The sequence below is a fragment of the Pan troglodytes genome, chromosome 12, assembly GCF_028858775.2.
Source record: "Pan troglodytes isolate AG18354 chromosome 12, NHGRI_mPanTro3-v2.0_pri, whole genome shotgun sequence".
In the NCBI taxonomy this organism is placed as follows: domain Eukaryota; kingdom Metazoa; phylum Chordata; class Mammalia; order Primates; family Hominidae; genus Pan; species Pan troglodytes.
The window spans coordinates 17,722,222-17,744,081 of NC_072410.2; the positions used below are offsets into that span (position 1 = coordinate 17,722,222).

At 39.1% G+C, this 21,860-nt stretch overlaps 1 protein-coding gene and 2 long non-coding RNA genes across 5 annotated transcripts in view; 1 reads left to right on the forward strand and 2 right to left on the reverse strand.

The window, feature by feature from the left end:
* Positions 1-2,789: 2,789 nt before the first annotated feature.
* LOC134807794 (uncharacterized) lies at positions 2,790-5,166 on the reverse strand. Of its 2 annotated transcripts, none has more exons than XR_010149043.1 (3): positions 4,473-5,166; positions 3,062-3,229; positions 2,790-2,970 (listed from the first exon to the last, which is right to left on the reverse strand). It is a non-coding gene; the product is annotated as an uncharacterized LOC134807794 (long non-coding RNA). The 2 variants fall into 2 exon arrangements; XR_010149042.1 differs by lacking the exon at positions 4,473-5,166 and adding an exon at positions 3,342-3,746.
* LOC104005117 (uncharacterized) lies at positions 4,104-11,012 on the forward strand. Its single transcript, XR_008546336.2, has 4 exons — positions 4,104-5,454; positions 9,018-9,070; positions 9,653-9,719; positions 10,923-11,012. It is a non-coding gene; the product is annotated as an uncharacterized LOC104005117 (long non-coding RNA).
* The window catches only part of MRPS9 (mitochondrial ribosomal protein S9), a 61,524-nt gene continuing 48,021 nt past the window's right edge, over positions 8,358-21,860 (reverse strand). For both annotated transcript variants that reach the window (XM_515671.7, XM_016949213.4), the window contains 6 exons: positions 19,235-19,320; positions 18,310-18,385; positions 15,738-15,906; positions 14,685-14,793; positions 10,997-11,166; positions 8,358-8,648 (listed from right to left, as the gene is read on the reverse strand). In XM_515671.7, coding sequence (XP_515671.1) covers positions 8,557-8,648; positions 10,997-11,166; positions 14,685-14,793; positions 15,738-15,906; positions 18,310-18,385; positions 19,235-19,320 — 702 coding nt within the window. In that variant the 3' untranslated portion in view covers positions 8,358-8,556. The remainder of the gene's footprint in view (positions 8,649-10,996; positions 11,167-14,684; positions 14,794-15,737; positions 15,907-18,309; positions 18,386-19,234; positions 19,321-21,860) is intronic.

A 21,860-nucleotide genomic window follows, 5' to 3' on the forward strand; every position in this document is an offset into this window, starting at 1 on the left:
GCCCTGCCTGCAGGTCAGCTGTTCAACTCTTCTCTCAAGAACACTGGACATCCCAAGAGCGTCTCAATAAACTGAAAGAGCTTCCTCCTTTCAATTAAAAGATAGAACAAGTTGGACTTGCGCAGCCTGCAACCAAGAGTGTCCTAATGTCACCGAATACAACCCCTGACTGAAATACAGTCCTCAGCGTCCTTTAGTTTATCTATTAAACACCACTATGAAAAAACACCTTCCCTCCACCACTTCCTCCCCTCACTTCAAAGAAGCAATATTCTGAAATTACAAACAAGAGATTCAACTTAATAGAGGGGACACTGTGAGGGAACAGTTTACTCCGCAAAAGTAATGATGGCATCCTTGGTGGAGAAGGTTTGCCATGAGGTTAGATACAATTATGGAGAGTTCGGGATGAATCTTTCATTCCTGACATGGAGGGAAAGACCTCTTACTGTGAGCCTGGCTCCCCTGGAGAGGTTTCAATCTTTCTTAGAAAGTACAATCAAGTCCTGGGAAAATGAAAAAGGAATAAATTTGAAGTTCTCCTGAACAGTTTTCATAGAAGATCCAACAGTGGCTGTAACTTTTGTTAACGCTTCCGTAGCAGTGATTTAATGAAAAGTGATATGAACTCACCAGTCTAATAAAGGGGTCTTCCTTCTTCCTTTTCAAAAAATTTCCTAGAAGGAACTTTGGCTGGCTGATGTTTATCACCTTAGTAGATAAATATTTGTTGAGTGAACGAAAATCAAATACAAAAAGACACAAACACAGGAAAGTTACACTCTGATCTCTCTGTTTTACTCCTGTAGTAACAGTGCCCGACACAGAGGCCTTGCTTAAAAAGATGGGTTTTATTATTATTCGTATGGGGAGGTCAACAGATCAGGAGACGACTGCCATCGAAAAGACAGTTTATTATTCATAGACCCCAGGAGGGGGCAGCCACGCTGTGCAGGACCACGTGGGAAGGCAGAAGGAGCGAGGGTACCTATGGGCAAGAACCTTGACTGTGGCTTTTCCTGGAAGAAGAGGCAGGGTAGGCAGCTGAGTGGACTTAGGATTGGCTACTTTGAATCATTTCATTTGGTTTATGATTAGCTACTTTGAGTAATTCCAATGGAATTACTGGATTAGCTACTTTGAATAATTTCAGTAGGTTTCGGATTGGCTACTTTGAATAATTTCAGTGGTTTTAGAATTAGCTACTTTGCGTACTTTCAGTGGGTTTAAGATTGGCTACTATGCATCATTTCAGCAGGTTTAGGATTGACTATTTTGCATAATTTCAGTGGGTTTAGAATTGTCTACTTTGCATTAAATTCAGTGGGTTTCGGATTGGCTACTTTGAATCATTTCAGTGGTTTTAGGATTAGCTACTTTGCGTAATTTCAGTGGGTTTAGGATTGGCTAATTTGAGTAACTCCAGTGGGTTTAGGATTGGCTACTTTGAATCATTTCAGTGGGTTTAGGATTAGCTACTTTGCATAATTTCAGTGCGTTTAGGATTGGCTACTTTGAATAATTTCTGTGCGTTTAGGATTGGCTACTATGCATCATTTCAGCAGGTTTAGGATTAACTATTTTGCATAATTTCAGTGGGTTTAGAATTGGCTACTTTGCATTAAATTCAGTGGGTTTAGGATTGGCTACTTTGAGTAATTTCAGTGGGTTTAGGATTGACTGCTTGCATTAATTTCAGCAGGCTCTGGCATGTGGGGGTTGTCCTTAATTCTCCGATGCCCTGGGGTGATCAGGGCTGGGGAATTTCTGCCTGGGGTGTGACAGCCCATAAAGGAGGTGGCTGGGTGTGGCTCTGGATTGGCTGGTTTGTATAGGAAAGGTGTACTTGCAGGCTAGTCCTTCACTATCTCTAGAAAATTTACTATTTTTAGACATTGGCCAGCCCTGGGAGGGGCTGTCCCTCCAGGATCAGGAAGGCCCCAAAATTCTGTCAAAGCATCAGAAAAACATGGTTAAATACAGGCCTTCGCTCCATAAAAATCATGATCTTTAATTCTCTTCTAATTCTAATATAATTCTATATTATTATTATTATTATTATTATTATACTTTAAGTTTTAGGGTACATGTGCACAATGTGCAGGTTTGTTACATATTCTAATATAATTCTTAATTCTATTGTTTTCTTGGCTATGACATTAATTTTATTGATTATTTAGTTTAAAAGGCTAATGGCCTGTATTGAAGGAAAAGTAATGCAGTAACATGACTTGAATTATTTTTAAAATACATTTTAATATTTTGTACCTCAGTATTAATCTGTATTTTCTGTGAAATGACAGAAAAATTCATTGTAAGATTTTGCTTTTGTATTCATTTTGATTTTGAGTTGAGTTTCAAGTAATTTTTATAGCTTAGTGTTGAAAGATTACTTTCAATTTTTAGTAATGGGTTTATTGCATTTAAAGTGTTTTAACCGAAGATTTAGAATAAGAAGAAAGGCTTAAGCTACACTTCTGTAGCCTACAAAGTTATTGAGCAAAGGTGGCAATAATTGTTTGCCTGATTATTATTATTACTCCTTGCCTCTTAATTTTGGAGAATGCATTATAGCCTTTCTATTAAACTTCAATATTTATAAAAACAATGTACTGATCCTTTCTTATAAATATTTATAAGTTCTTAGCAGGAGCTACCTAATATGGTTCTGATGGTTCTGTGAGAGGCTGAACACACTCAATGCCTGTGGGGTTTCCTGAATGGAGACTAGCTGAGGTATTTTAACTGGCATAAAAACATCTGGTCTACAACATCAAATCACTCCAACATTGATATCATCATGTTTTAATTTTTTCTGAGTAGTCAGGTCAATGAACTTAGTGCTAAAAAAAGGAGGGAAAATGTACCAAATGACTTTGTCATTCATTTTCAAGGAAACCAGTTATTTATTCCATCACTCTATGGCTTCCTCTTCCACACTCTTGGGTCTCTGTGCACCCTTGTTGAACCCTATGACAGAGGTTAAGAAGGGATTTTCTGAGGGGGGAAGAGAATCATAACCAATGTTTATAGAGCTCTTCCTATAGACTAAGTGGCTCACGTGGATTGTTGCGAATCCTCGAAATCCTTGGACAGGTGTTGCTAATTCTCTCTTCTTCACAAATGAGCAGTAGAGGTTTAAGGTGATCAACTCGTCCAAAGTCACACAGGAACTCCAGAGCCCGTGTTCTGGACCATGCACATACTTCTTCGGGTGGTTTTTCATCGACTTTTATGAAACAGTAGTGCATAATAAGCATGTGAGTCGTATTTGGAAGGTATAATAAAGTGGACACTAAGGCATCCACCTCCCAGCTTCAGATAAACATCACCACCAATACCTCTGCAGTCTTGGGGGCCCGCCTTCCACTCCCACCTGGTACAGGCCTTATCTCCAGAGCCTCCTACCAACACCTGCTGCACTTCCCCCACTGGATTCTGTGCTGCACACAAAGGCTAGGCTCATTTTCCTTAAAAAAAAAAACAAAAAAAAAAAAACAAAAACCAAACTCCTTACGCCATGGGGATGGCCCCCTTAGGGCATGTTCTGAACAAGGGACCTATGCCCAGAAACAACGCACACATCTATGACACTCTGCAAATGATTTCAATGTTTGGCAGACTTCCTCAAACTCATGATTTATCATTCAAACCGGGACACTTGGGAGTAAAAGGGGGAACTATCTAGTAGTCACACTGGGATAGCGTGATGGTGGGGCCATCCTGGGCAAACAAGTGGCACAGTCACCTTGACTTCATCCCTGGACTCTCATAGCTCTTCCCATCACATTGCCCGGAATGCTTTCCTCCAATCATATGGCCCACTGACTGTCCTCATAATGATCCCAGCTTGATGGAGTGGTTATGACATCGCCTTCCTGAATAAGATGAGGGTTCTAGCTTGGTTGGAGAGCATAGTATAATGCTTACTAATCAACACCCATCCATTAGGATCTGGCTGACATCCACCTCTCCCATCAAGTCTTCTGACTGTACCAATGCAGTCTTCTCTCCTTTCACAGACGGTTTTAGCACAGGCTGTGTGCCTGGCTTGCATGCCGTCATAGACGGCCTGGTATTCTTCCACAGTGGTTCAGAGCACTAGCTCTGGAGCCGGGATTCTAGGTTCCAACCTGGCTTGGGCACTCACTAGCTCTAGGACTTTGGACAAGTTATTGAACCTCTCTGAGCACTAATTTTCTCAATATCTACCTCATAGGGTTGGCTGAGAGGATCGAATGCGTTACTTGCATTTAGAACAGTACCTGGAACAGAATAGGAGCTACAGAAGCATTAGCTCTCACTGTCGCCTTAAGGCAATAATCTTGTCAAATGCCTATTAAAAAAAAATAGCCCCTAGAGAGCCCTTCCCAATGTAGGCACACAGTGTGTGTCAAAAATACTTCCCAACAGGTATTTCCCACAAAGGTGTGGGATGTCTGAGAAGCTAAGTGCTCCTGTGGTTAACAAACCTGGTGACAAAGGAGACTGTGTCAAGCCTGAACAAAGGAACAAGAGCTCCGATATACTTTAATCCTCTTCCCTGGAGGCCTCACATCAACACTGTCCACAGTCTAGTTCCTGTTACAGCTGGAATGGAGCAGATGGCCGGTGGTTTTACACTTATCTTACTTGATCGTCACACAAGGGCAGATGGGGCTGGTAGGACAGAAAATGACCCCAATTTGACTCAAAGAAATTGAGACTCAAGGGGTCCAGTGGCCTGCGAGGTTACAAGCCAGTATTTCCTCCAGACGTCACGGGGAAAGGCACCTGTAACATCTGCCTCTCCTGGAGGCCGCTTCTTGGTCATCACTGATGTCCCTGACCGCTGTGCCTGGCTTGCTGTCTTCCTATCACCGCTCACCACCCCCTTTGCTGGCTCTTCCCTCCTTCCTACTTTAATTTTGATGGCTGTTTCTCCACTTGAGCCTTGGCCTTCTCCCTGCCCAATCCTCCGTGCTGATCCAGCCCATGTTTCAAATTCCCCTTCCGTGCAGCAGCCTCCCAAATCTGTCAGCAGGCTGACCCGTCGCCTGAGTCACAGCCCTCGTTTCCAACTGTTTCAAGCATCTCATATGAGGTGGCCCCAAACACCTGAAACCCGAGCCGACCCCTCTGGTGTCTCCTCCTCCTCCTCCCACCAACTTTTCTTCCTGTCTTCCTGGCTCTGCATTCCCAGCAGCCTGTGGAACTCATACCGAATACCCGCCCCCAGCTCTCCTGCAGCCAATCAGCTATCGCACTTGGTGCAGGTGAGAGTGGCAACGTTTCTCACACCTACTTCCTTTCTGTTCCCTGCACTGGGTCCCATCCCCTCCATGTACAATAGCTGCCTGGCAGGTCTCCTACTTCTAGCAACTCCCTGCTCCTGCAGTCCTTCCGTGACCTTCCTGATGGGGAGATCCTCAAGACTTTTCCCAGGAGCTCGGGGTTCCTGAGGCCCAGAAGAAGGTGAGAGTTAAGGCTCCGATTTTGTTGTTATATTATGCACTATGACTCTACTTAATATATATATATTTTTTAAAGGTTGCTAAAATATAGTTTAAAAACACAGTTCTAATTTCAACCCTCATCTGTTCTCTCAAAGGAGAAAAAAAGGCTGATTCCCCTTTGGCAGTGCAGGAACATCACCATGAATTTCAGGCCCTCCACAAACCCACCTCAGCCTCCTTCCCAGCTGGTTTCCGCAGGGACCTCCTCCCTCCCCAGCAATGCCCTGGCCCGCCTGGCTTCACTCCCTGCACACTTCCTGAACTTTCCTTCCTCCTTTCTCGCCATTTCCTCCATCTGTACTCCCACCCTCTCCTTCCATGGCCTCTTTTTTCCCCACCACCTCCTCCTCAGAGTGCTACTGTCCTCAGGGCCCCCTTCCTCAGCTCTCCTCCTGGCACTGTACGAGCAGCACTCCAGGTCTCCCGTTAGACTAGAGGACTTTGTCTCCTCCACGATACCAACAGTAGCTGATGCAGGGCCAGATGGCATATACTTCAGGCAGCTCTGCACTGCCCCAGGACACCAGGTATGGCAAGAGCTCAGCAAGCGGGCGATCCGTGCCGGCAGGGCTGCCTGCCATCCCATCTCAGCACACCCACGCCACGTGGGGGAACCACTTGTCACTTCTCTCTTGTCAAAGTGGTAAAAAGTATACTCCAACAGATACAGGCTAAATCAACGCCACCGACCAAAACCTGCCACAGACAATTTCACTAGAGAATGACCGCCACACAGAAAAAAACCCAGGAAGTATTTTCTACAGTTTCATCTGAAATGAAAAGGGCACTGGGTACCGCAGGGTACTGGGTACTCACTCTCACTTGTTCATCACCATGTTATTTTATTTTACCTCATAAAGGATTTGATGTGTATATACATGTCTCAGAACTTATTCAAGATTATTTTAAAAAGACACTTATGAAGAAATCAGTGGCATACAACTCTTTATATAAAGGATAATTGAGCATTGACGGTCTAATTCTTGAAGCAATATTTTTACTTAAAATAACTGCAGTGAAATGGATTTTTTTTTTTTTTTTTTTTTTGAGACAGGATCTGACAGTTACCCAGGCTGGAGTGCAGTGGCACAATCTCGACTTACTGCAGCCTCTGCCTCCCGGGTTCCAGCGATTCTCCCACCTCAGCCTCCCGAGTAGCTGGGACTATTGGTGCACGCCACCACACCCGGCTAATTTTTGTATTTTTTGGTAGAGATGGGGTTTCACCATGTTGGCCAGGCTGGTCTCAAACTCCTGGCCTCAAGTGATCCACCTGCCTCAGCCTCCCAAAGTGCTGGGATTACAGGCGTGAGCCACCACACCTGGCTTAAAATGGGGTTTAAAGTACCCCTGTTACCAACTGCCCCTTTCCTCCCTCAAAAACCTACTGCACAATTGCATTAGAGTTAAAATGCCAAAGTTTCTTCATTTTAAGGTACTTTAGAAATCCTAGAGCAAAACTCAATTGAACGCTTAGCTATGACTGAGGAGTCTCACTCCTGGCCAAACACCTATGTGTGATCTTTCATGCCAAACCATGGTCAATCATAAAGACTGCCTGGTGGGCCTCACGGGGGCAAGCTACACTCCCCACACCTGACTTGTGCACAGCCAGTGCATCACAGGTCCTGGGGGCCACAGTCAAGGACTCAGCCCACCTCCCCGCAGCCCGTGCTCTTCCAGAGCTATGTGCACTCCTGGCTGGGTGCCTTCATTCAGAGGGATCTGTTCCCTTCATGCAAGTCCTCCCTCAGTCACCTCAGCTGAGACTTCCTGGGGAAGGGAAGCTTGAAGCCACTTTTCTCCATATCTGTGCTGATCCAAAATGGAATCCACAATTGTTTCAATAAAGAAACTGTGGCATATATAAACACAATGGAATATTATTCAACCTTGAAAAAGGAGATCCTGCCATTTGCCACAATGTGGATGAACTTAGAGGATACTATGAAGTAAGCCAGGAACAGAAAGACAAGTAGTGCAAGATCTCACTTAGCTGTGGGGTCTTAAAAGTCAAATGTATAGAAGCACAGAGTAGAATGTAATCACTGGGGGCAGGGGGTGGAGGAAGGTGAGATGCAGGTCAAAAGGTACGAAGCTGCAGTTACATAGGATGAGTAAGTCTAGAGACCTAACGTACAACATGAGGACAACAGTGAATCATACTGTATTGTATGCTGGAAATGAGAAGAGACCTTAGATGCTCTTTCCACACACCCACACCTGGGAAACTGTATGAGAGCTACGCTAATTTGCTTGACTGCAGTAATCACTTCGCTCTGTAAATGTGTATCAAAACATCCTGATGCATACCTTAAAGATACACAATAAAAAGATTTTTAAATACCCCCAAAACAAAACTGATCCAAAATAGGGGGCAGGGGTGCCTTCTTTGCCGCAGCCTTGCTCGTATTCCTGCAGCGAGTGAGCACAGACAGGCTCGACTGTGCCTTTCACTTGGCTGTTGTGTATACCAGCACCTCCCACACCTGGCAGCTCAGCTCCCTGGCTCTGCTGAGCTCCTGACCGACTCAAGTTACTTCATTCTTCTGGGCAAGCACTCTCACTTCTCATTTTGAAAAATATGTGGTGACAATTGCCAAGTGGGGAAGCAACAGAATCAGGGGAAATGAGTCTAGCTCTAGCATTGAAAGTACCAACAGTATGGCTCTGGTTGGTTGCTTAATTTGGGGGGGCTCTGGTTGGTTGCTTAATTTGGGGGGCTAAGCCTTCTTGTCTGCAAAATGAGGTAACTTGACTATATTTTGCTGAATATTCCTTTCAGGTCTAATATGCCAGATTCTATGAATTATGCTTCTTAAAACTGTATTCTGAAAAAGTTAAAAAAATAAAGCGGCAGAATGAAACTAACATTCTTTATTTTCCTTTTATTTTTTAAAGGTCACCTTTAAAAAGTAGCATTTAAAAATAAATCCGTCTCACAGCTCAAAGAAATTTCTGACAGTACTGCCCTCGTGCTGGTCAGCCATTATTTACTGTGTGTCTGCCACCTGCCGGCACATATATATAGCTCTTCCTCTTCTTTCCTGGGAGCAAACCCTTAGCGTTTCTTCCACGTAAACTTTCTGCGGGCTCCCTCTTGGCCTGGCTTCTTCCGTTCCCTCACACGTGGATCAGTAGTAAGTAGTCCAGCTGCAGCATAAAAAGAGAAGCCTTTAGGAACCATTAATATGCATGCTGCCAAGAAGAAAAGCAGGTTCATAAATTTATAGGTACTGTTGTCTGAGAAAAAAAACTAGAGGAAAGCAACCAGACCAGTAATAATTTACCAGCCCAGTATCAACCTCATGATGGCAGTTTGCTTCCACTCTTTCAGGATATTTTTCCAACCTCTGAGACAAACACAAGTTACATTATTTAAACCTGCTTTCCTTAAATTATAAGAATCATGGCTCCCTTTTGGTTTTTAAGCTTGCTCAACCTAAGTGAGATAAAGCTGCTCTTGTGTGGGCGGTCACTATTCACTGTAAGGGAACTTAACCTGCACACTTACTATTGCAGAGGACAGAGTTTTAATGGAGACAAGAGGCAGAGAAGAAAAACTTACTGTAAAGGTGAAGTATGAGAAAGTACTTAGATACCATCTATTAACAGTTTACATGAATATGCATATACATACAAATATGACTTGTCAAACATTTAAAAAAGGAAACTTTCATTATTTTAATTTATGCCATAATAATATTCCCTGTTTTTTTTTTGTTTTAGAATCTAAAAAATAAGTTTTAGAGTTGTATTCTCAGCACAGGCAGTTTCTTCTAGAAGAATAAAGTCAGTTTAAACGGGAAACTTTCATTCTCCCAATCATCAGGAGTGATTATGTTTCTAGGCAACTGCTGGTGTTACTCTTAGCTATGGCCCATAAGGAAGAGCCCCAGCAGTGGCTGGAGCTATAGTAAGTTAGTAAAGACCATAGATTCCAAGAATACCACTGATGGGAAAGCTCTTACATTGCTTTTATAAATATGTAAATGGACCATACTTTTTCCTTGTCTTTTTCACTCTTCCAACGTTAGCACTCCTCCTACTGTATACAAGGCTTGGGTATTTTATTAAGGACCATTTAATGTACATACAGCAAAGGAAAACCTTGTTTATGATATACCCATAACATTTACACTTGCTTGTACTTAAAGGACATGCATGGAATAAAACAGCAGTATTTGACAAAATACAGAAAAGACCTAAGTTCTAGCTTCAACTGTAAGTAAGAATGCTTTATTACTTTCAGATATGCACAGTAGCTCAAACTCATCAAATTGTTAAGATTCTAGCAAATTACTTCAATGACTAGATATGAATCCCATATGATGACAAATTGCTTATAAGCAAATGGATTTTTAAGAGCCTTAAGCAATTAAGTAGCCTAAGCCATAGGTAGTGTTTTTATTGAACCCCAGCGGCTTGTACTAGAAGGTCTGGTGCACAGAGACCAACCTACTTGCCCAGAGGAGGAGCTTATAGACTTAGGTGCTAAGTGACTTGCCCACGACCATGCAGCCGCCAATAGCACACATGGTGCTTTCCTCTTCTCATCAACAGTGCGAAGATGGTCTTCAGCTCAAACTTCCCCGATTTATTCTAACTTCTAAAGCAGTAGTCTAAGGAAAGAATCAACTGCCCATCCTTTTTCACATTACACAGGGACTCTTGTATTCATGCCCAGGTAACAGCGTTACACAGAGTAGGGTAAAAGAAAATTCAAACACCACAATGGGAAAAAATGGAAACTTCCAATAACTTACAAAAACAAAATACCCAAAGAACTTTATCACTAACCAAACAATTATTACAAATTTCTATGACAGGCCAGGTGTGGTAGCTCATGCTACGTAATGTCAGTGCTTTGGGAGGCCAAGGCAGGATTGTTTGAGGCCAGGAGTTCGAGAACAGCTTGGGCAACATAGCAAAATGCAGTCTCTACAAAATATACAAAAATTATCCGGGTTTGGGAGTGTATGTCATAGTCCTAACTACCTGGGAGGCCGAGGCAGGAGGATTGCTCGAGCCCAGAAGTTTAAGGCTGCAGCTAGCTATGATAATACCACTGCACTCCAGCCTGGCTGACAGAGAGAGACTGTTTAAAAAACAAAAACAAAAAACCCACACATTTCTATGATAAAACAAAAACAAGCAATTTGTCTCTTAAATATAACTAAGCTAAGCACTTTGTTAAGCTGGATAAAAGGTTATGCATTAAGGCCAAAATTAACTTTTCCCTGACCTTGGAACTGAACATTTTAGCAGGGCTCAAATAATCAGTGTGGGGAGTTCTCCCCTTTTTCTAATTCAAGCTCACCTTGTAGAAATCAAATCTGAGAAATACTGTTATGGTTCTGTAGCAAGAAAGAAGACAGCGAAGTGAAATATTACATATGTAACTATGTATTTTCTCACGAACTTCAGGCACTAGGACAAGAAGCAGATGAACATGTACAGCCAGTATTGGGCCACCATGCCCGTCCCACCTAGACTCATACCTTGTCTCATCCACTCGACCTCGTCCTCGGTGACAAAGCTGCACAAGGCTTTTGCCATTGCCAGTCGTATTGCTCCAGCCTGCGCCGACCTCCCGCCCCCTGAGACTGTGCAGGTCACGTCGTGCTTTCCCAGCCGGTCAACAAAGTGGAAAGGGAACATCAGCTGTTCTCTAAAGCACAGCACAAGTAAATGTGGTTACGTTTACTATAAAGACACATAATTATGTAAACAACTGAAATTCTGAATATTCATAAAAACAATATTCTGCATGCCACTGTTATACTTTTCATATTTCTCAATCAATCCACTTTACCAAGATATAGAAACACCAACATTTCTGAAATTTCAAATGATTTGCTGAGAGATTAAGATTTATTTCTTTTTCTTGGGTATAGCAACACACTCTTACTGTTTGCTGATCCCCTTTATCTCAGAAGATCTTTTCAAAGCTTGAAAATAATCTCGTAAAGAAGTCTTACAGTTGGGGAACTCCATTAATCAACTGAATTTAATGTCTCTGGATTGAATGATCAGATATAAAATCAATAGGCCTTTCCAAACAATTATCACATGTCATTTGGATTCACTAAATAAAGTCTACTATAAATGTATCTGTATAATGTATAATGCTCATCTTGATATGGTTAGTTTTTAAAGTTTCTAAAACTATTTTTGACCTTGCACTTCCCTGACACCAAACACCTATTCCCAATATTCTTAAAGTTCTCTAAATCATAGGGTCCTGCTACCTTCCTGGGGCCAGGTGACATTCTACACAACCCCTGTCAGGCCTGCTCTTTCAGGGTCGGTCAGGGCCCACAAGATCCTGGGGCAGGCACCACAGACAAAACACGGCCCTGGACTTTCTCCTGCTCAACTGCACAAGTATTTGTTGAATATCATTTTCACGCCAGGTAAGATGTTCACCATTACCTCTGTCAAGCACTTTGATTTTGCTATTTTGCCTTAATATCTTGCTACACTTTTATGCAGAAAAGCTCACTTATATTGCGTTTGCTTTCTTTGATGCTGTAGCTTCTAGACCCAAAATCAAGTTTATATAACACAGTTAAGCTGAGAGACAGGTATGGACAGGACATTCAAGTGCTATTCTTCATACCACACTAGTAAAATAATCACAAGCAGATGGGCAAAAGATGATTTTCAAAAGCCATAGCAAATCGGAATTTATAACAATACGATGTAGGAATGACATAACTCCTACAACAACAAAAAATTCATAAATCTATACTGTCTTTTTGAACAAATGCTTCCAAGAAACCAAATAAAAAGTAGCCATAAGTTATAAAAACAGTATTATAAGTAGTATCTATTAATATACTATGATAACTAAAGAAAATTTAAGCTGAGCACCTAAAGTACAAGCTACTCGGGAGGCTGAGGTGGGAGGACTGCTTGAGCCCAGCAGCTTGAGTCCGGTCTGGGTCCAGAAGTTTGAGTCCAGCCTGGGTGACATAAAGAGACCTTGTCTCTTAAAAAAAAAAAGTAAATATAAAAGAAAATTTAGGCTGGGCGCAGTGGCTCATGCCTGTAATCCCAGCACTTTGGGAGGCTGAGGTGGGCAGATCACCTGAGGTCGGGAGTTTGAGACCAGTCTGACCAATATGGAGAAACGCCGTCTCTACTAAAAATACAAAACTAGCCAGGCATGGTGGTGCATGCCTGTAATCCCAGCTACTCAGGAGGCTGAGGCAGGAGAATTGCTTGAACCCAGGAGGTGGAGGTTGTGGTGAGCCAAGATTGCACCACTGTACTCCAGCCTGGGCAACAAGAGCGAAACTCCGTCTCAAAAAAAAAAAAGAAAAAAAAAAAAGAAAAACAATGTACAGACTGAAAATCTAATTCCACTATTGCATTTACCTCGACCATCTGGCTCCATGACTCAGTTATATATCCAGTAATTACATTATGAAATCTATTTTTCTAGATTTTAATTGAAGTCTCTTTTTATTTATATAAGCATTTGTTAAAGAATCATAAAATTTTAAAAATTAAGCCAGGAAAGTGTTTAAGCTCCCAAACAAATGGCTGTCCAGAAGCCTCCCTTGTAACTTCACTTATGTGGCTAACCCACTTCACTGTGTGTTAGGTGATGACAGAATTCCGATCAAGATCCCTGATTCTGGGTTGGTTAGTCTTCCTATTAGTCAATGGTCACCTCACTGCTGATTTGTAAGTTCCTGAAGTGGCTGCCCTAAATCCTTACAACTACTTTAAAATAGTTGTAGGTGCCCATTCCAAGACTAGCCTTAGGCTTCCCAACCATGTAGGAAGTTTCTTGCCAATAGGAATCATATCTTAAATATCTCTGATATCTTCACAATGCCCAGAACAAGACTGGAGACATAGATGTCCTTAGTAAAAAGCTGCTGAATTCAAATCAAAGAATAAGATCTAAAGATGTAATTTCACTATGAGATCAAGCCAGAATTGAGACTTGCTGTTAAATCATCAGGAGTTATGTCTGAATACAAATCAACAGACAGGTTATTGGTTACAGAACAGTCCTCCTATAGTTCCCAATGTTGAAGTTATCAAACCCTGGGGTATGGGTTTCTCTCTGGCTTTTCCTAAGGGAAAATAAAAGCTTCTTCCATCCCCTGCCCTGTGAGGATAATAGCAGAACTAATTCATCTTAAATGGAGTTAAGAATGCACTGCTTGTTGACACAGGCACACACAAATAAAATAAACACACATTTCCTAAAGTAATTATTGTGTCCAGAAGCTTACACTGTATTAGGAGGGTCCTCTTTTGCCTCTATCAGCATTGGTATCAAAAGAGTTTTAGCCCTTTTGACCTGAAATACCGTAACACATGCAGGAAACAGGAGAAGGATTAGGAAAGGAGGAACCAATCATACCAAACTTCTGTTACTCGTGGATAACGACAGTAACTACTGGGAAAATAACAACCATATCAAGAAGAGGCCTTTATATAGCAAGTCAGAGAGAGTTCTGAGATGAGTATATTTAGATTAGAAGAGCTGTAGTATCTATTTATGATTAATGTCTATTTCTCCATAGGATACAAAGTTTAAAAATTAAAACTGCCATATTTAGCACCCAGAACTAAGCAAAGCCTGATGAGTTCTTATTTTAACCCATAAATGCTAGGTTTCTTTGCTTGCTCAATATATATAATCACATTCCTCTGAATAGGAAAAAATCCAAAACGATAAAGCAGAATTTTTCTAATATTTATGATCAGAAAAACATACACCAGCCACAAGAAATTACTTGCACTTTTCTTTGCCTAGTGAGTTAGGTCAGTTTTAAGTGCCAAGGCTGGTTGTTGTGGTGGTGGTTTTGTTTTGTGCACGCCCATCCCCAAACTAGAAGGTGGAAATCTAAATCAAAATTTCTTACATTTTGGCACAGTCTGCACTTCAGAACATAAGCTACATCTAAGACTACTCAAACTGCAGTAGGATCTGATGAAAAGGGGAAGAAGAGTCAATTAATGAGGAATTCTAGAGATGCTTTTTAAAAAATCTGGAAGCTGCTTTAAAAACTAGCTTCAATTAGCTAGTTTGATGTTACATTGGTAAAGAGAAATAATCATTCAGATAAACAGAATTAGAAGATCACAAGCCTTCTTAAATGATCATGATGTATTATAAAGTATGTTTCCTTTAAAAACAAAAAATCGGAACCCAGAACGAACCTGTCCTGTGTGATCGGGAAGTAAAGCTGGTAATCAATTCCATTTACTTTTATTCTTCCACTTCCATGTTTATAAACAATTGCTTCTGCTTTTGCAGTCTTTCTTTTACCTTCAAAAATATAAAATTCCTATTAGTAAATATCTTGAAGACCTGCGCTTTGAGACAGGTAAAACTACATTAAAATTTGTTTCCCCAAAATAATACACAAGTCCTATAACTATTATTTCAAGTCAAACAAAAATAAAGCAGGTAAACTACACCACAACAGATGCAATAAAGCTCACTGTGGGGTAATTTTGTTCTTCAATTCCATTTTAGAAACACTACAATGATTTTAAATTAGTTTGAACAACCAACAAAGTAATTTATATTCATTTCCCTTACGAGAATCCACAACCAATTTACATAGCATTCTTCTTTTATAAACAGTAAGAATATATCTAACAACATAAGTTTTAGAAATATATAAATAGTATGATGAAATATAACTAGTAGAAATAAAAAAATACTCAGGAAAGGTCACATTTCTTTGAAAACACCACAGGAGTTAAAATTGACAATGACGTGAAATCTTTTAAGAGTTGTAAATATTTTAATAGTTCAAGTCGTAAAAGTTGGACTACGTCTAATGGCTCTGAACAAGAAAAATGTGAGTTAAGGACGTGAAGTTTTCACATTACATAGTTTTGGCATTTGATATGCAGATTCACTGAGCATTTTCATTTTTTGCAAAGAAAACTTTATTATAAATATTTTACCCATTCTAGCAGCTTAAAATGTGAAAATTAAAAGATTCAATAATATAAATGTGTGAAAAGAAAAAGTGTTAATATGACTGTATAGGTATGCATCCACATTTTTTTCTTAGGATATTATACAGTTCAGTTTTGAAAAACTTCAACAGAATCTTAAAAATTAGGAAATCCAAAGTAACAGTAGCAAAAATAAACAAATAAAAAATCTAATGGATACCAGAAAGCAATAGCAAATAAAAATAATTGTAGTTTTTCAACCTTCACTGAATTTATTTTCTCTCCACAGAATGTCATTACCTTCGCTTTTGCTAAAGGCCATTCCTTGCTCATCATACTGTACAGGTTCAATCAGCTGTTTTTTTGATTCAAGAGTTACACTTCTTCGAAACCTCTGCACAAATTCTTCCTCAGCAGCACCACACTGCAATGTCAATAACTTTTCTAGCAGCCGAATGAACTGCATATACTGCAGACAATAAAAATTCATTAGAAGGTGCAAGTGTAATCGCATTTGCTAAATTTTTTCTATTTTTTGCATACTTGATCTTTCCAATGTTGCTTTTCCTGATGAATTTTGACAGGATGACACTTCCGCATCTTCACGCTGCTTTTAAAACAGCATGCAGATGCATCACTTTTCCTGCGTATCTTTAGTGCCAAATCTTTTCTTTCAAGAAACAAAGAGATTTATCGTTCAAAGAAAAATCAATTTCTCTGTATTATGTTTATGAAATTGAGATTTAAATTCACTTTCAAAAAGTATTTAGATGATCTTCAAGTGTAATTTGCTCTCTTTTATTAGAACTGTATCAAGAGGAGCTCTATAAATAATTTCAAGTAAGTTATGTATAGTAATATGGAAAGAGTTTGATTTTGAGAAAATGTACCTCTTAAATTATATTTCATAATACATTTGGCAAATATATCTTTGGCTGTTCAAGCTGTGTTACTTTAATGTTTATGATTTCCTTTAAAACCGAACAATCAAGCTATTTAAAAATTCAAGAGATACTTGACTTAAAGGGCAACCTCTTGAAATAAATTATCCTTGCTCCTCTGTGCATTTTTTTTAATAGTTCTTGAACATGTGATTAGAAAGTAAACAACTTGGAATTAACCCCTTAAAATTAGAAGCCAGAATAATCACTCTAAAGTGTTTATGGAAAAGGAAACAACTAATGCTTGAGATTCTTAGTTAATATGGATTGTGAAACTCAGTTTTTTATAACCTTATTTATGTTTTTTGTCGGCCTTAAACATCATACTCATCTTTGTCACTATTGCCTTTATTGTAAAAATCTGCCATTAATAGTTTGAAATTTTTAAAAATCTTACCAGTAAGATTAATATTAAAAGAACTACTTTGACTACAGCTTCCTATGATGTAATGAAAGAGAAGCCACTCTTCTAGTAAGGGTGAAATACTCAGCTACCTAGGATATTGGGTGGACAGAGCTCCACGCTCCTCTCCAGTCACTGGCCTGGGCGTTCTGTGCTCAGCTACTCTCTTGATTCCATCTCACAGACTCTCAATGACTACTTCTGCACCTACAAAGGGGCACTATGGGTGGAACTCAGCCTTGCTTCTGAACTAGGTTAAGAAGTCACTGACCACCTCCACATCTCTCATCTTGATACCAGCCATAAACATTAGGATTTCTTCTGATATCCAGTACCCCAAAGTACAAAGTATCATATATAACTTGTTTCTTTTGTTTTCATAGTTGTACACCTGTATTAAAGTCCGTGGGATATTACAAAGCAGAAAAAATACCTGAGTTATTTAAAAAAAATCAAAGCAGCCAGAAACAGAGGAAATAATGAAATTACTTGTTCAGTGAAGAAGCAAAGAGATTTTTCAGTTAATTCAAGTAGAGCAGTACTTGGCAGTTAGGATATTAGAAATTAACTCTGGATCTACCACTAACCAATTGTCTGACACTTTGTTTAAGCAAACTGCAACTTTTCCAAATCATTAATTTCTATAATACATTAAATGAGAAAAAGAACAATTCAACTACATGACTTAAAATCTATATATGGTGGCAAAGTACTAACAATGTTAGCCACCGCCATCAAAGAAAATCTCCATCTTGGAAAAATTTGTGAAATTTATCTACACCCCAATCTTCCAGAAAGTAATAAATTTGGAACATCAAAATGTTTAAGACATCAACTGTCCTGTGAAAATGTTGATATATTAGAACATTTAACAAAATAAGAATGCAATTAAGACCTAAAGCAGGGGGTCACAAACTTTATAGGGTATAAGATTCGCCTGGAAAGTTGGTTAAAAAGATTCCTCGGTAACTCCCTAGAGATTCTGAGCTAGATCTAGGGTGAGGCTTAGGACACTGTAGTTTGTAACCAGCATTTCAAGGGATTCCGACAGAGGTGGTTTGCAGATCCCAAGATAAAAACCACTGACCTTACAGATATGGCACACAAGGTAAGCAGTAAACTGCATGAAGGCAACCATGTGCTGCATCCCTTTTCTACTTAACCTATAATGACTCCTTACACTTATCATCAGCTTGTAAAATTAGCTACCGGCCTTACGTAAGGAGATGAAACAACATCTGCCGTGCTTCCCTAAAACAACTGGCACAGGATATGAGGGCACTTACAAGAGGAGGACTTGGAGACTCGACAAGTCACCTCCCTGACCACAGATAAGGTCCTCCCAAGGCAGAAATCAATGATGAATGTGTTTTGTTTTTTTGTTTTGTTTTGTTTTTAAAGAAAGAAAGAAAAGTCATCGTAGGAACACCTGCCTCTGAGGAACATTACTATTAGGATCCTAAATACAGCAATTGTCTGCATTCTTACTGCACAGGTCCCCTTAAATTAAAAAAGATTAATTACTCACATCTAGATCTGACAGTTTTTCCACTAACATTTCTTCTAGTTCCTCCTTAATCAGCCATCTGCTGCCAATCACGTCCCTGTTAAAATATCACATACATTCTCTTTTTAATTAGCCATGCAATTAGAGTTATATCACAAAAGATCCCACATATAGTAGCAATTCTATGATTTGAAAATCAGTTTTTATATTATATAGCAGTAATTTTACCCAACTAAGCTATTTTTGACATACATTCCATTTCCTCAATCTACTTTAGAAAAGGTATGTACTCTAGCAAATGTTTTAAGAGTTAAATATGGCACTATGGAACTCATTTGGTATTAAAAGCCCACCAGATTTCTTAAAGATTAAAATTGTGCCTGTATAACTTACTTCAAAGAAGATGTTATAGATACAACGTTAACCTGTCAATAGACTAATGTGGTAGCAAGTTCAACTAAAGGGACAGGAGTGCATTTAACTTAACTTAAACAAGGTGTTCTTCCTTTATGGAAGAAATCTTGAATAGATAGGCCAAAATTTAACACTGGCTGATCAGTTTGATGGATCTGATCTATCGCTGTCTGCCAAATGGAAGCAGAAACCTTGAAATCCCAAAATATAAAAATAAAATGTAAAAAATTAAAGCATGCAAATGCTAAATAAATGTGCAGCTATATACATAAAAATTCTGAGGACATCATATCCAGGTATAGTAATTAAATATTCTATCATATATAAATCTGGGATAAAATAACATAAAAATAACTTCAATTCATGCTTCCTCCTAAACAAAAACTATCTATTATTTTGAACCCTAACCTTAATGCTTAATGCTGAAATACTGAACAAATTTTAGGCTTCAGGTATGTCTAAAAAAATACCAATGGGTGGCATGTTTTTAGTTCAAATTTTACTTATATTTTAATGCAAGAAAAGAGCTTACCTGGTTACAGTTTTTTCTGGAAGCAGACTTTTGGCTTGCAAGTGACTTTGATGTTTTTCTAAATTGAGTAACATTCCATATACATCCTATGGCAAACAAAATATACAGTACATGCTAAAAATAAGAGCAATGGTACATCATAACTTCTGATATATTTTATAGTTTTCTCCTCTAAGTACTTCCTAAGGTGTCCTCCTCCTCAGAGAATCAAGCTGCAGAGTAAATAAAACTGAAAATGCTTTTAATAATACTATTTCTCATTTAAACTAAAGGATGATAGAGTAATTTCAATGAGAATTTAGTGTCATACACCACAGCACACTTAATTTTAGCTGATTTTAAAATAACTCTATAAAAATTTTACAACTCTACTTCAGTGAGGTTGGTTAAAAAAACCAAAAACCTTTAACTATTTCCCTTTTCTTTCAGAAAAAATCGTAATTTATATGGCAATGTGTACTTTAAACTTAGAGAATTATCCAGTAAAATATATGGTATTTATAGATACTTATGTATTATTTAATACAACTTACTACTTATTTAATATTTAAATAATATTGAAGTCCTTATCATATAGTTTTTATCTTAAAAAGAGCTATATTTTTTATTTGATTTCCTCCTATTAATTTACTTCCTAACAAAATCTGTGAATGCATGTCACTTGTTAAATTACAATGGCAGTAGAAGTTTGCCATTTTGTTAAAACTTGCAAAAAGCAATAATCCAGCAATAAGGATCATCAATGAAATATATTTTCTAGGCAATGAGTTTACAACAAGCAAAATAGTACAGCTTTTGCCTGAGCAAACTTAACTTTTTGAGACTAACACTCAATACATTTGTATTTATTCATTTATAATTTACACATAACCTACCATACTAATACCCAATGAGCAGATAGGCATTTTAAAAGAATGAGCTAGAGATCTAGAGATGACATAAATTGACTTTTTTTTTTTTTTGCTAATCATGATACCTCCTAGTATCAGCAAATCTCAGAAGATACACCTTGTTACTGATAGAGATGTGTCAATCCATATCTCCAACAGTCTTAATAATTTCAAGTTTTCAGGGGCAACTTCTTGTGGGCTCTGATTAGACTGCCATATTACCTCATAATGTTGCTGATCAAGTTTTATCTAAGTGTAGGAGAAATGTCCCTTTGCCACTGTCATCACATTTACTAGTGCTTGCATTTTAGCACGGTCTTCACTCTGCAACCTGTTTTCAGGAATCAAAGGAAGGAAGGAAGGAAGGAAAAAAGGCAGGGAGGGAGGGAGGGACGAAGTACAGACTGAGCCTTTGAATTTTTGTAACACAGATGAGAAAAGCTGATATAATACTCAACAGGTAGGACTCCTCAGTGAATAAGGATGTAAAAGTTCATTCCTTTTGGCTGGGGAGATTCATGTAAGTGTTTTTTGCTTTGTTTTTGATTAAGGGTAGTAGAATTGATAGTTTAGAAGAGAAAAGAAAAAAGAAGCAGAGAGAAAAGAAGAAACAGCACTAGAAGCTACAAAACTGGTGGTGAGCTAGACATTACCAGTAGACACGAATATCTCAAACTGAAAGTAAATCCATCACTCTAGCTCAGCAATTCTAAAAGTGCAGTCCCTAGATCATCATCATCAGCAGCAGCATCCAAGCCTAGACTGGCTAGAAATGTACACTCTAAGAACTACAGAGAATCTAGTTCAACACAATAGCAAAGGGACAAATGAAGTTAATTTCATCCTAGTATTCACATTAAGTGGAACTGTCCCTACAACTACACCCCAAGTACATATCCATCACCTGCAGCAGCAGAGGAATGTATCTGACAATTAAACAACAAACAAAAGCCAACTGTCCACCCTAAAGCAAAACCACAAACCATCCACATATAGAAAAACAGGGGTATATATCCACATATATATATCCCTGTTACTCAACTGAAAGTAAAAGTTTACAATTTATCTCCCAAGAATTGGTAAGCCTTGCTGACTGTGGTTAGGGTACCTTTAACTCACTTTTAAAGGCTACAATACTGAGTTGGGACTTCAAATGGATAGTATATCAGAAAAATTTCAATACACCTCTGTTTCTAGAAGCAATTCTCAAATGACCTGAATAAAGAACTCCCCCCACCAAAAAAAATGAATGCTCCCCACTTATATGAAATGGACAGACGCAGGCAAACAGCATGCCACTGTGCACCCAGCACAGCCTGTCAGCAGGCTGGACCACAGGCAGACTGTGGCTCCATCAGGGTGCTCTGGTAAGGAAACTACATTCCAACTACATATCCATCACCTGCAGCAGCAGAGGAATGTATCTGACAATTAAAAAACAGCTCTCAGCTGCCGGGTCCAGAGTCCTGAGGTTCAGAGACTGCAAGTCTATCTTTCAAACTAGCGAAGAATATATGAACTTAAAAGAATGCCAGCAATAGTAGTAAATTGCTGAGTAATTTACTACCCTCCTCCGCTTACAAGGGTTTACTTAATTTTCTGAAATAATTAAGGCAACTAAAATAACAACAATCAACCGTACGTAAGTTTTAAGTCAAAGTATAGGCTGTCATTTCCCAATGACTTTTGAGCAATTTTTACTCTCAGTCCTTATTTTTCTTAAAGTATTCTTCCAT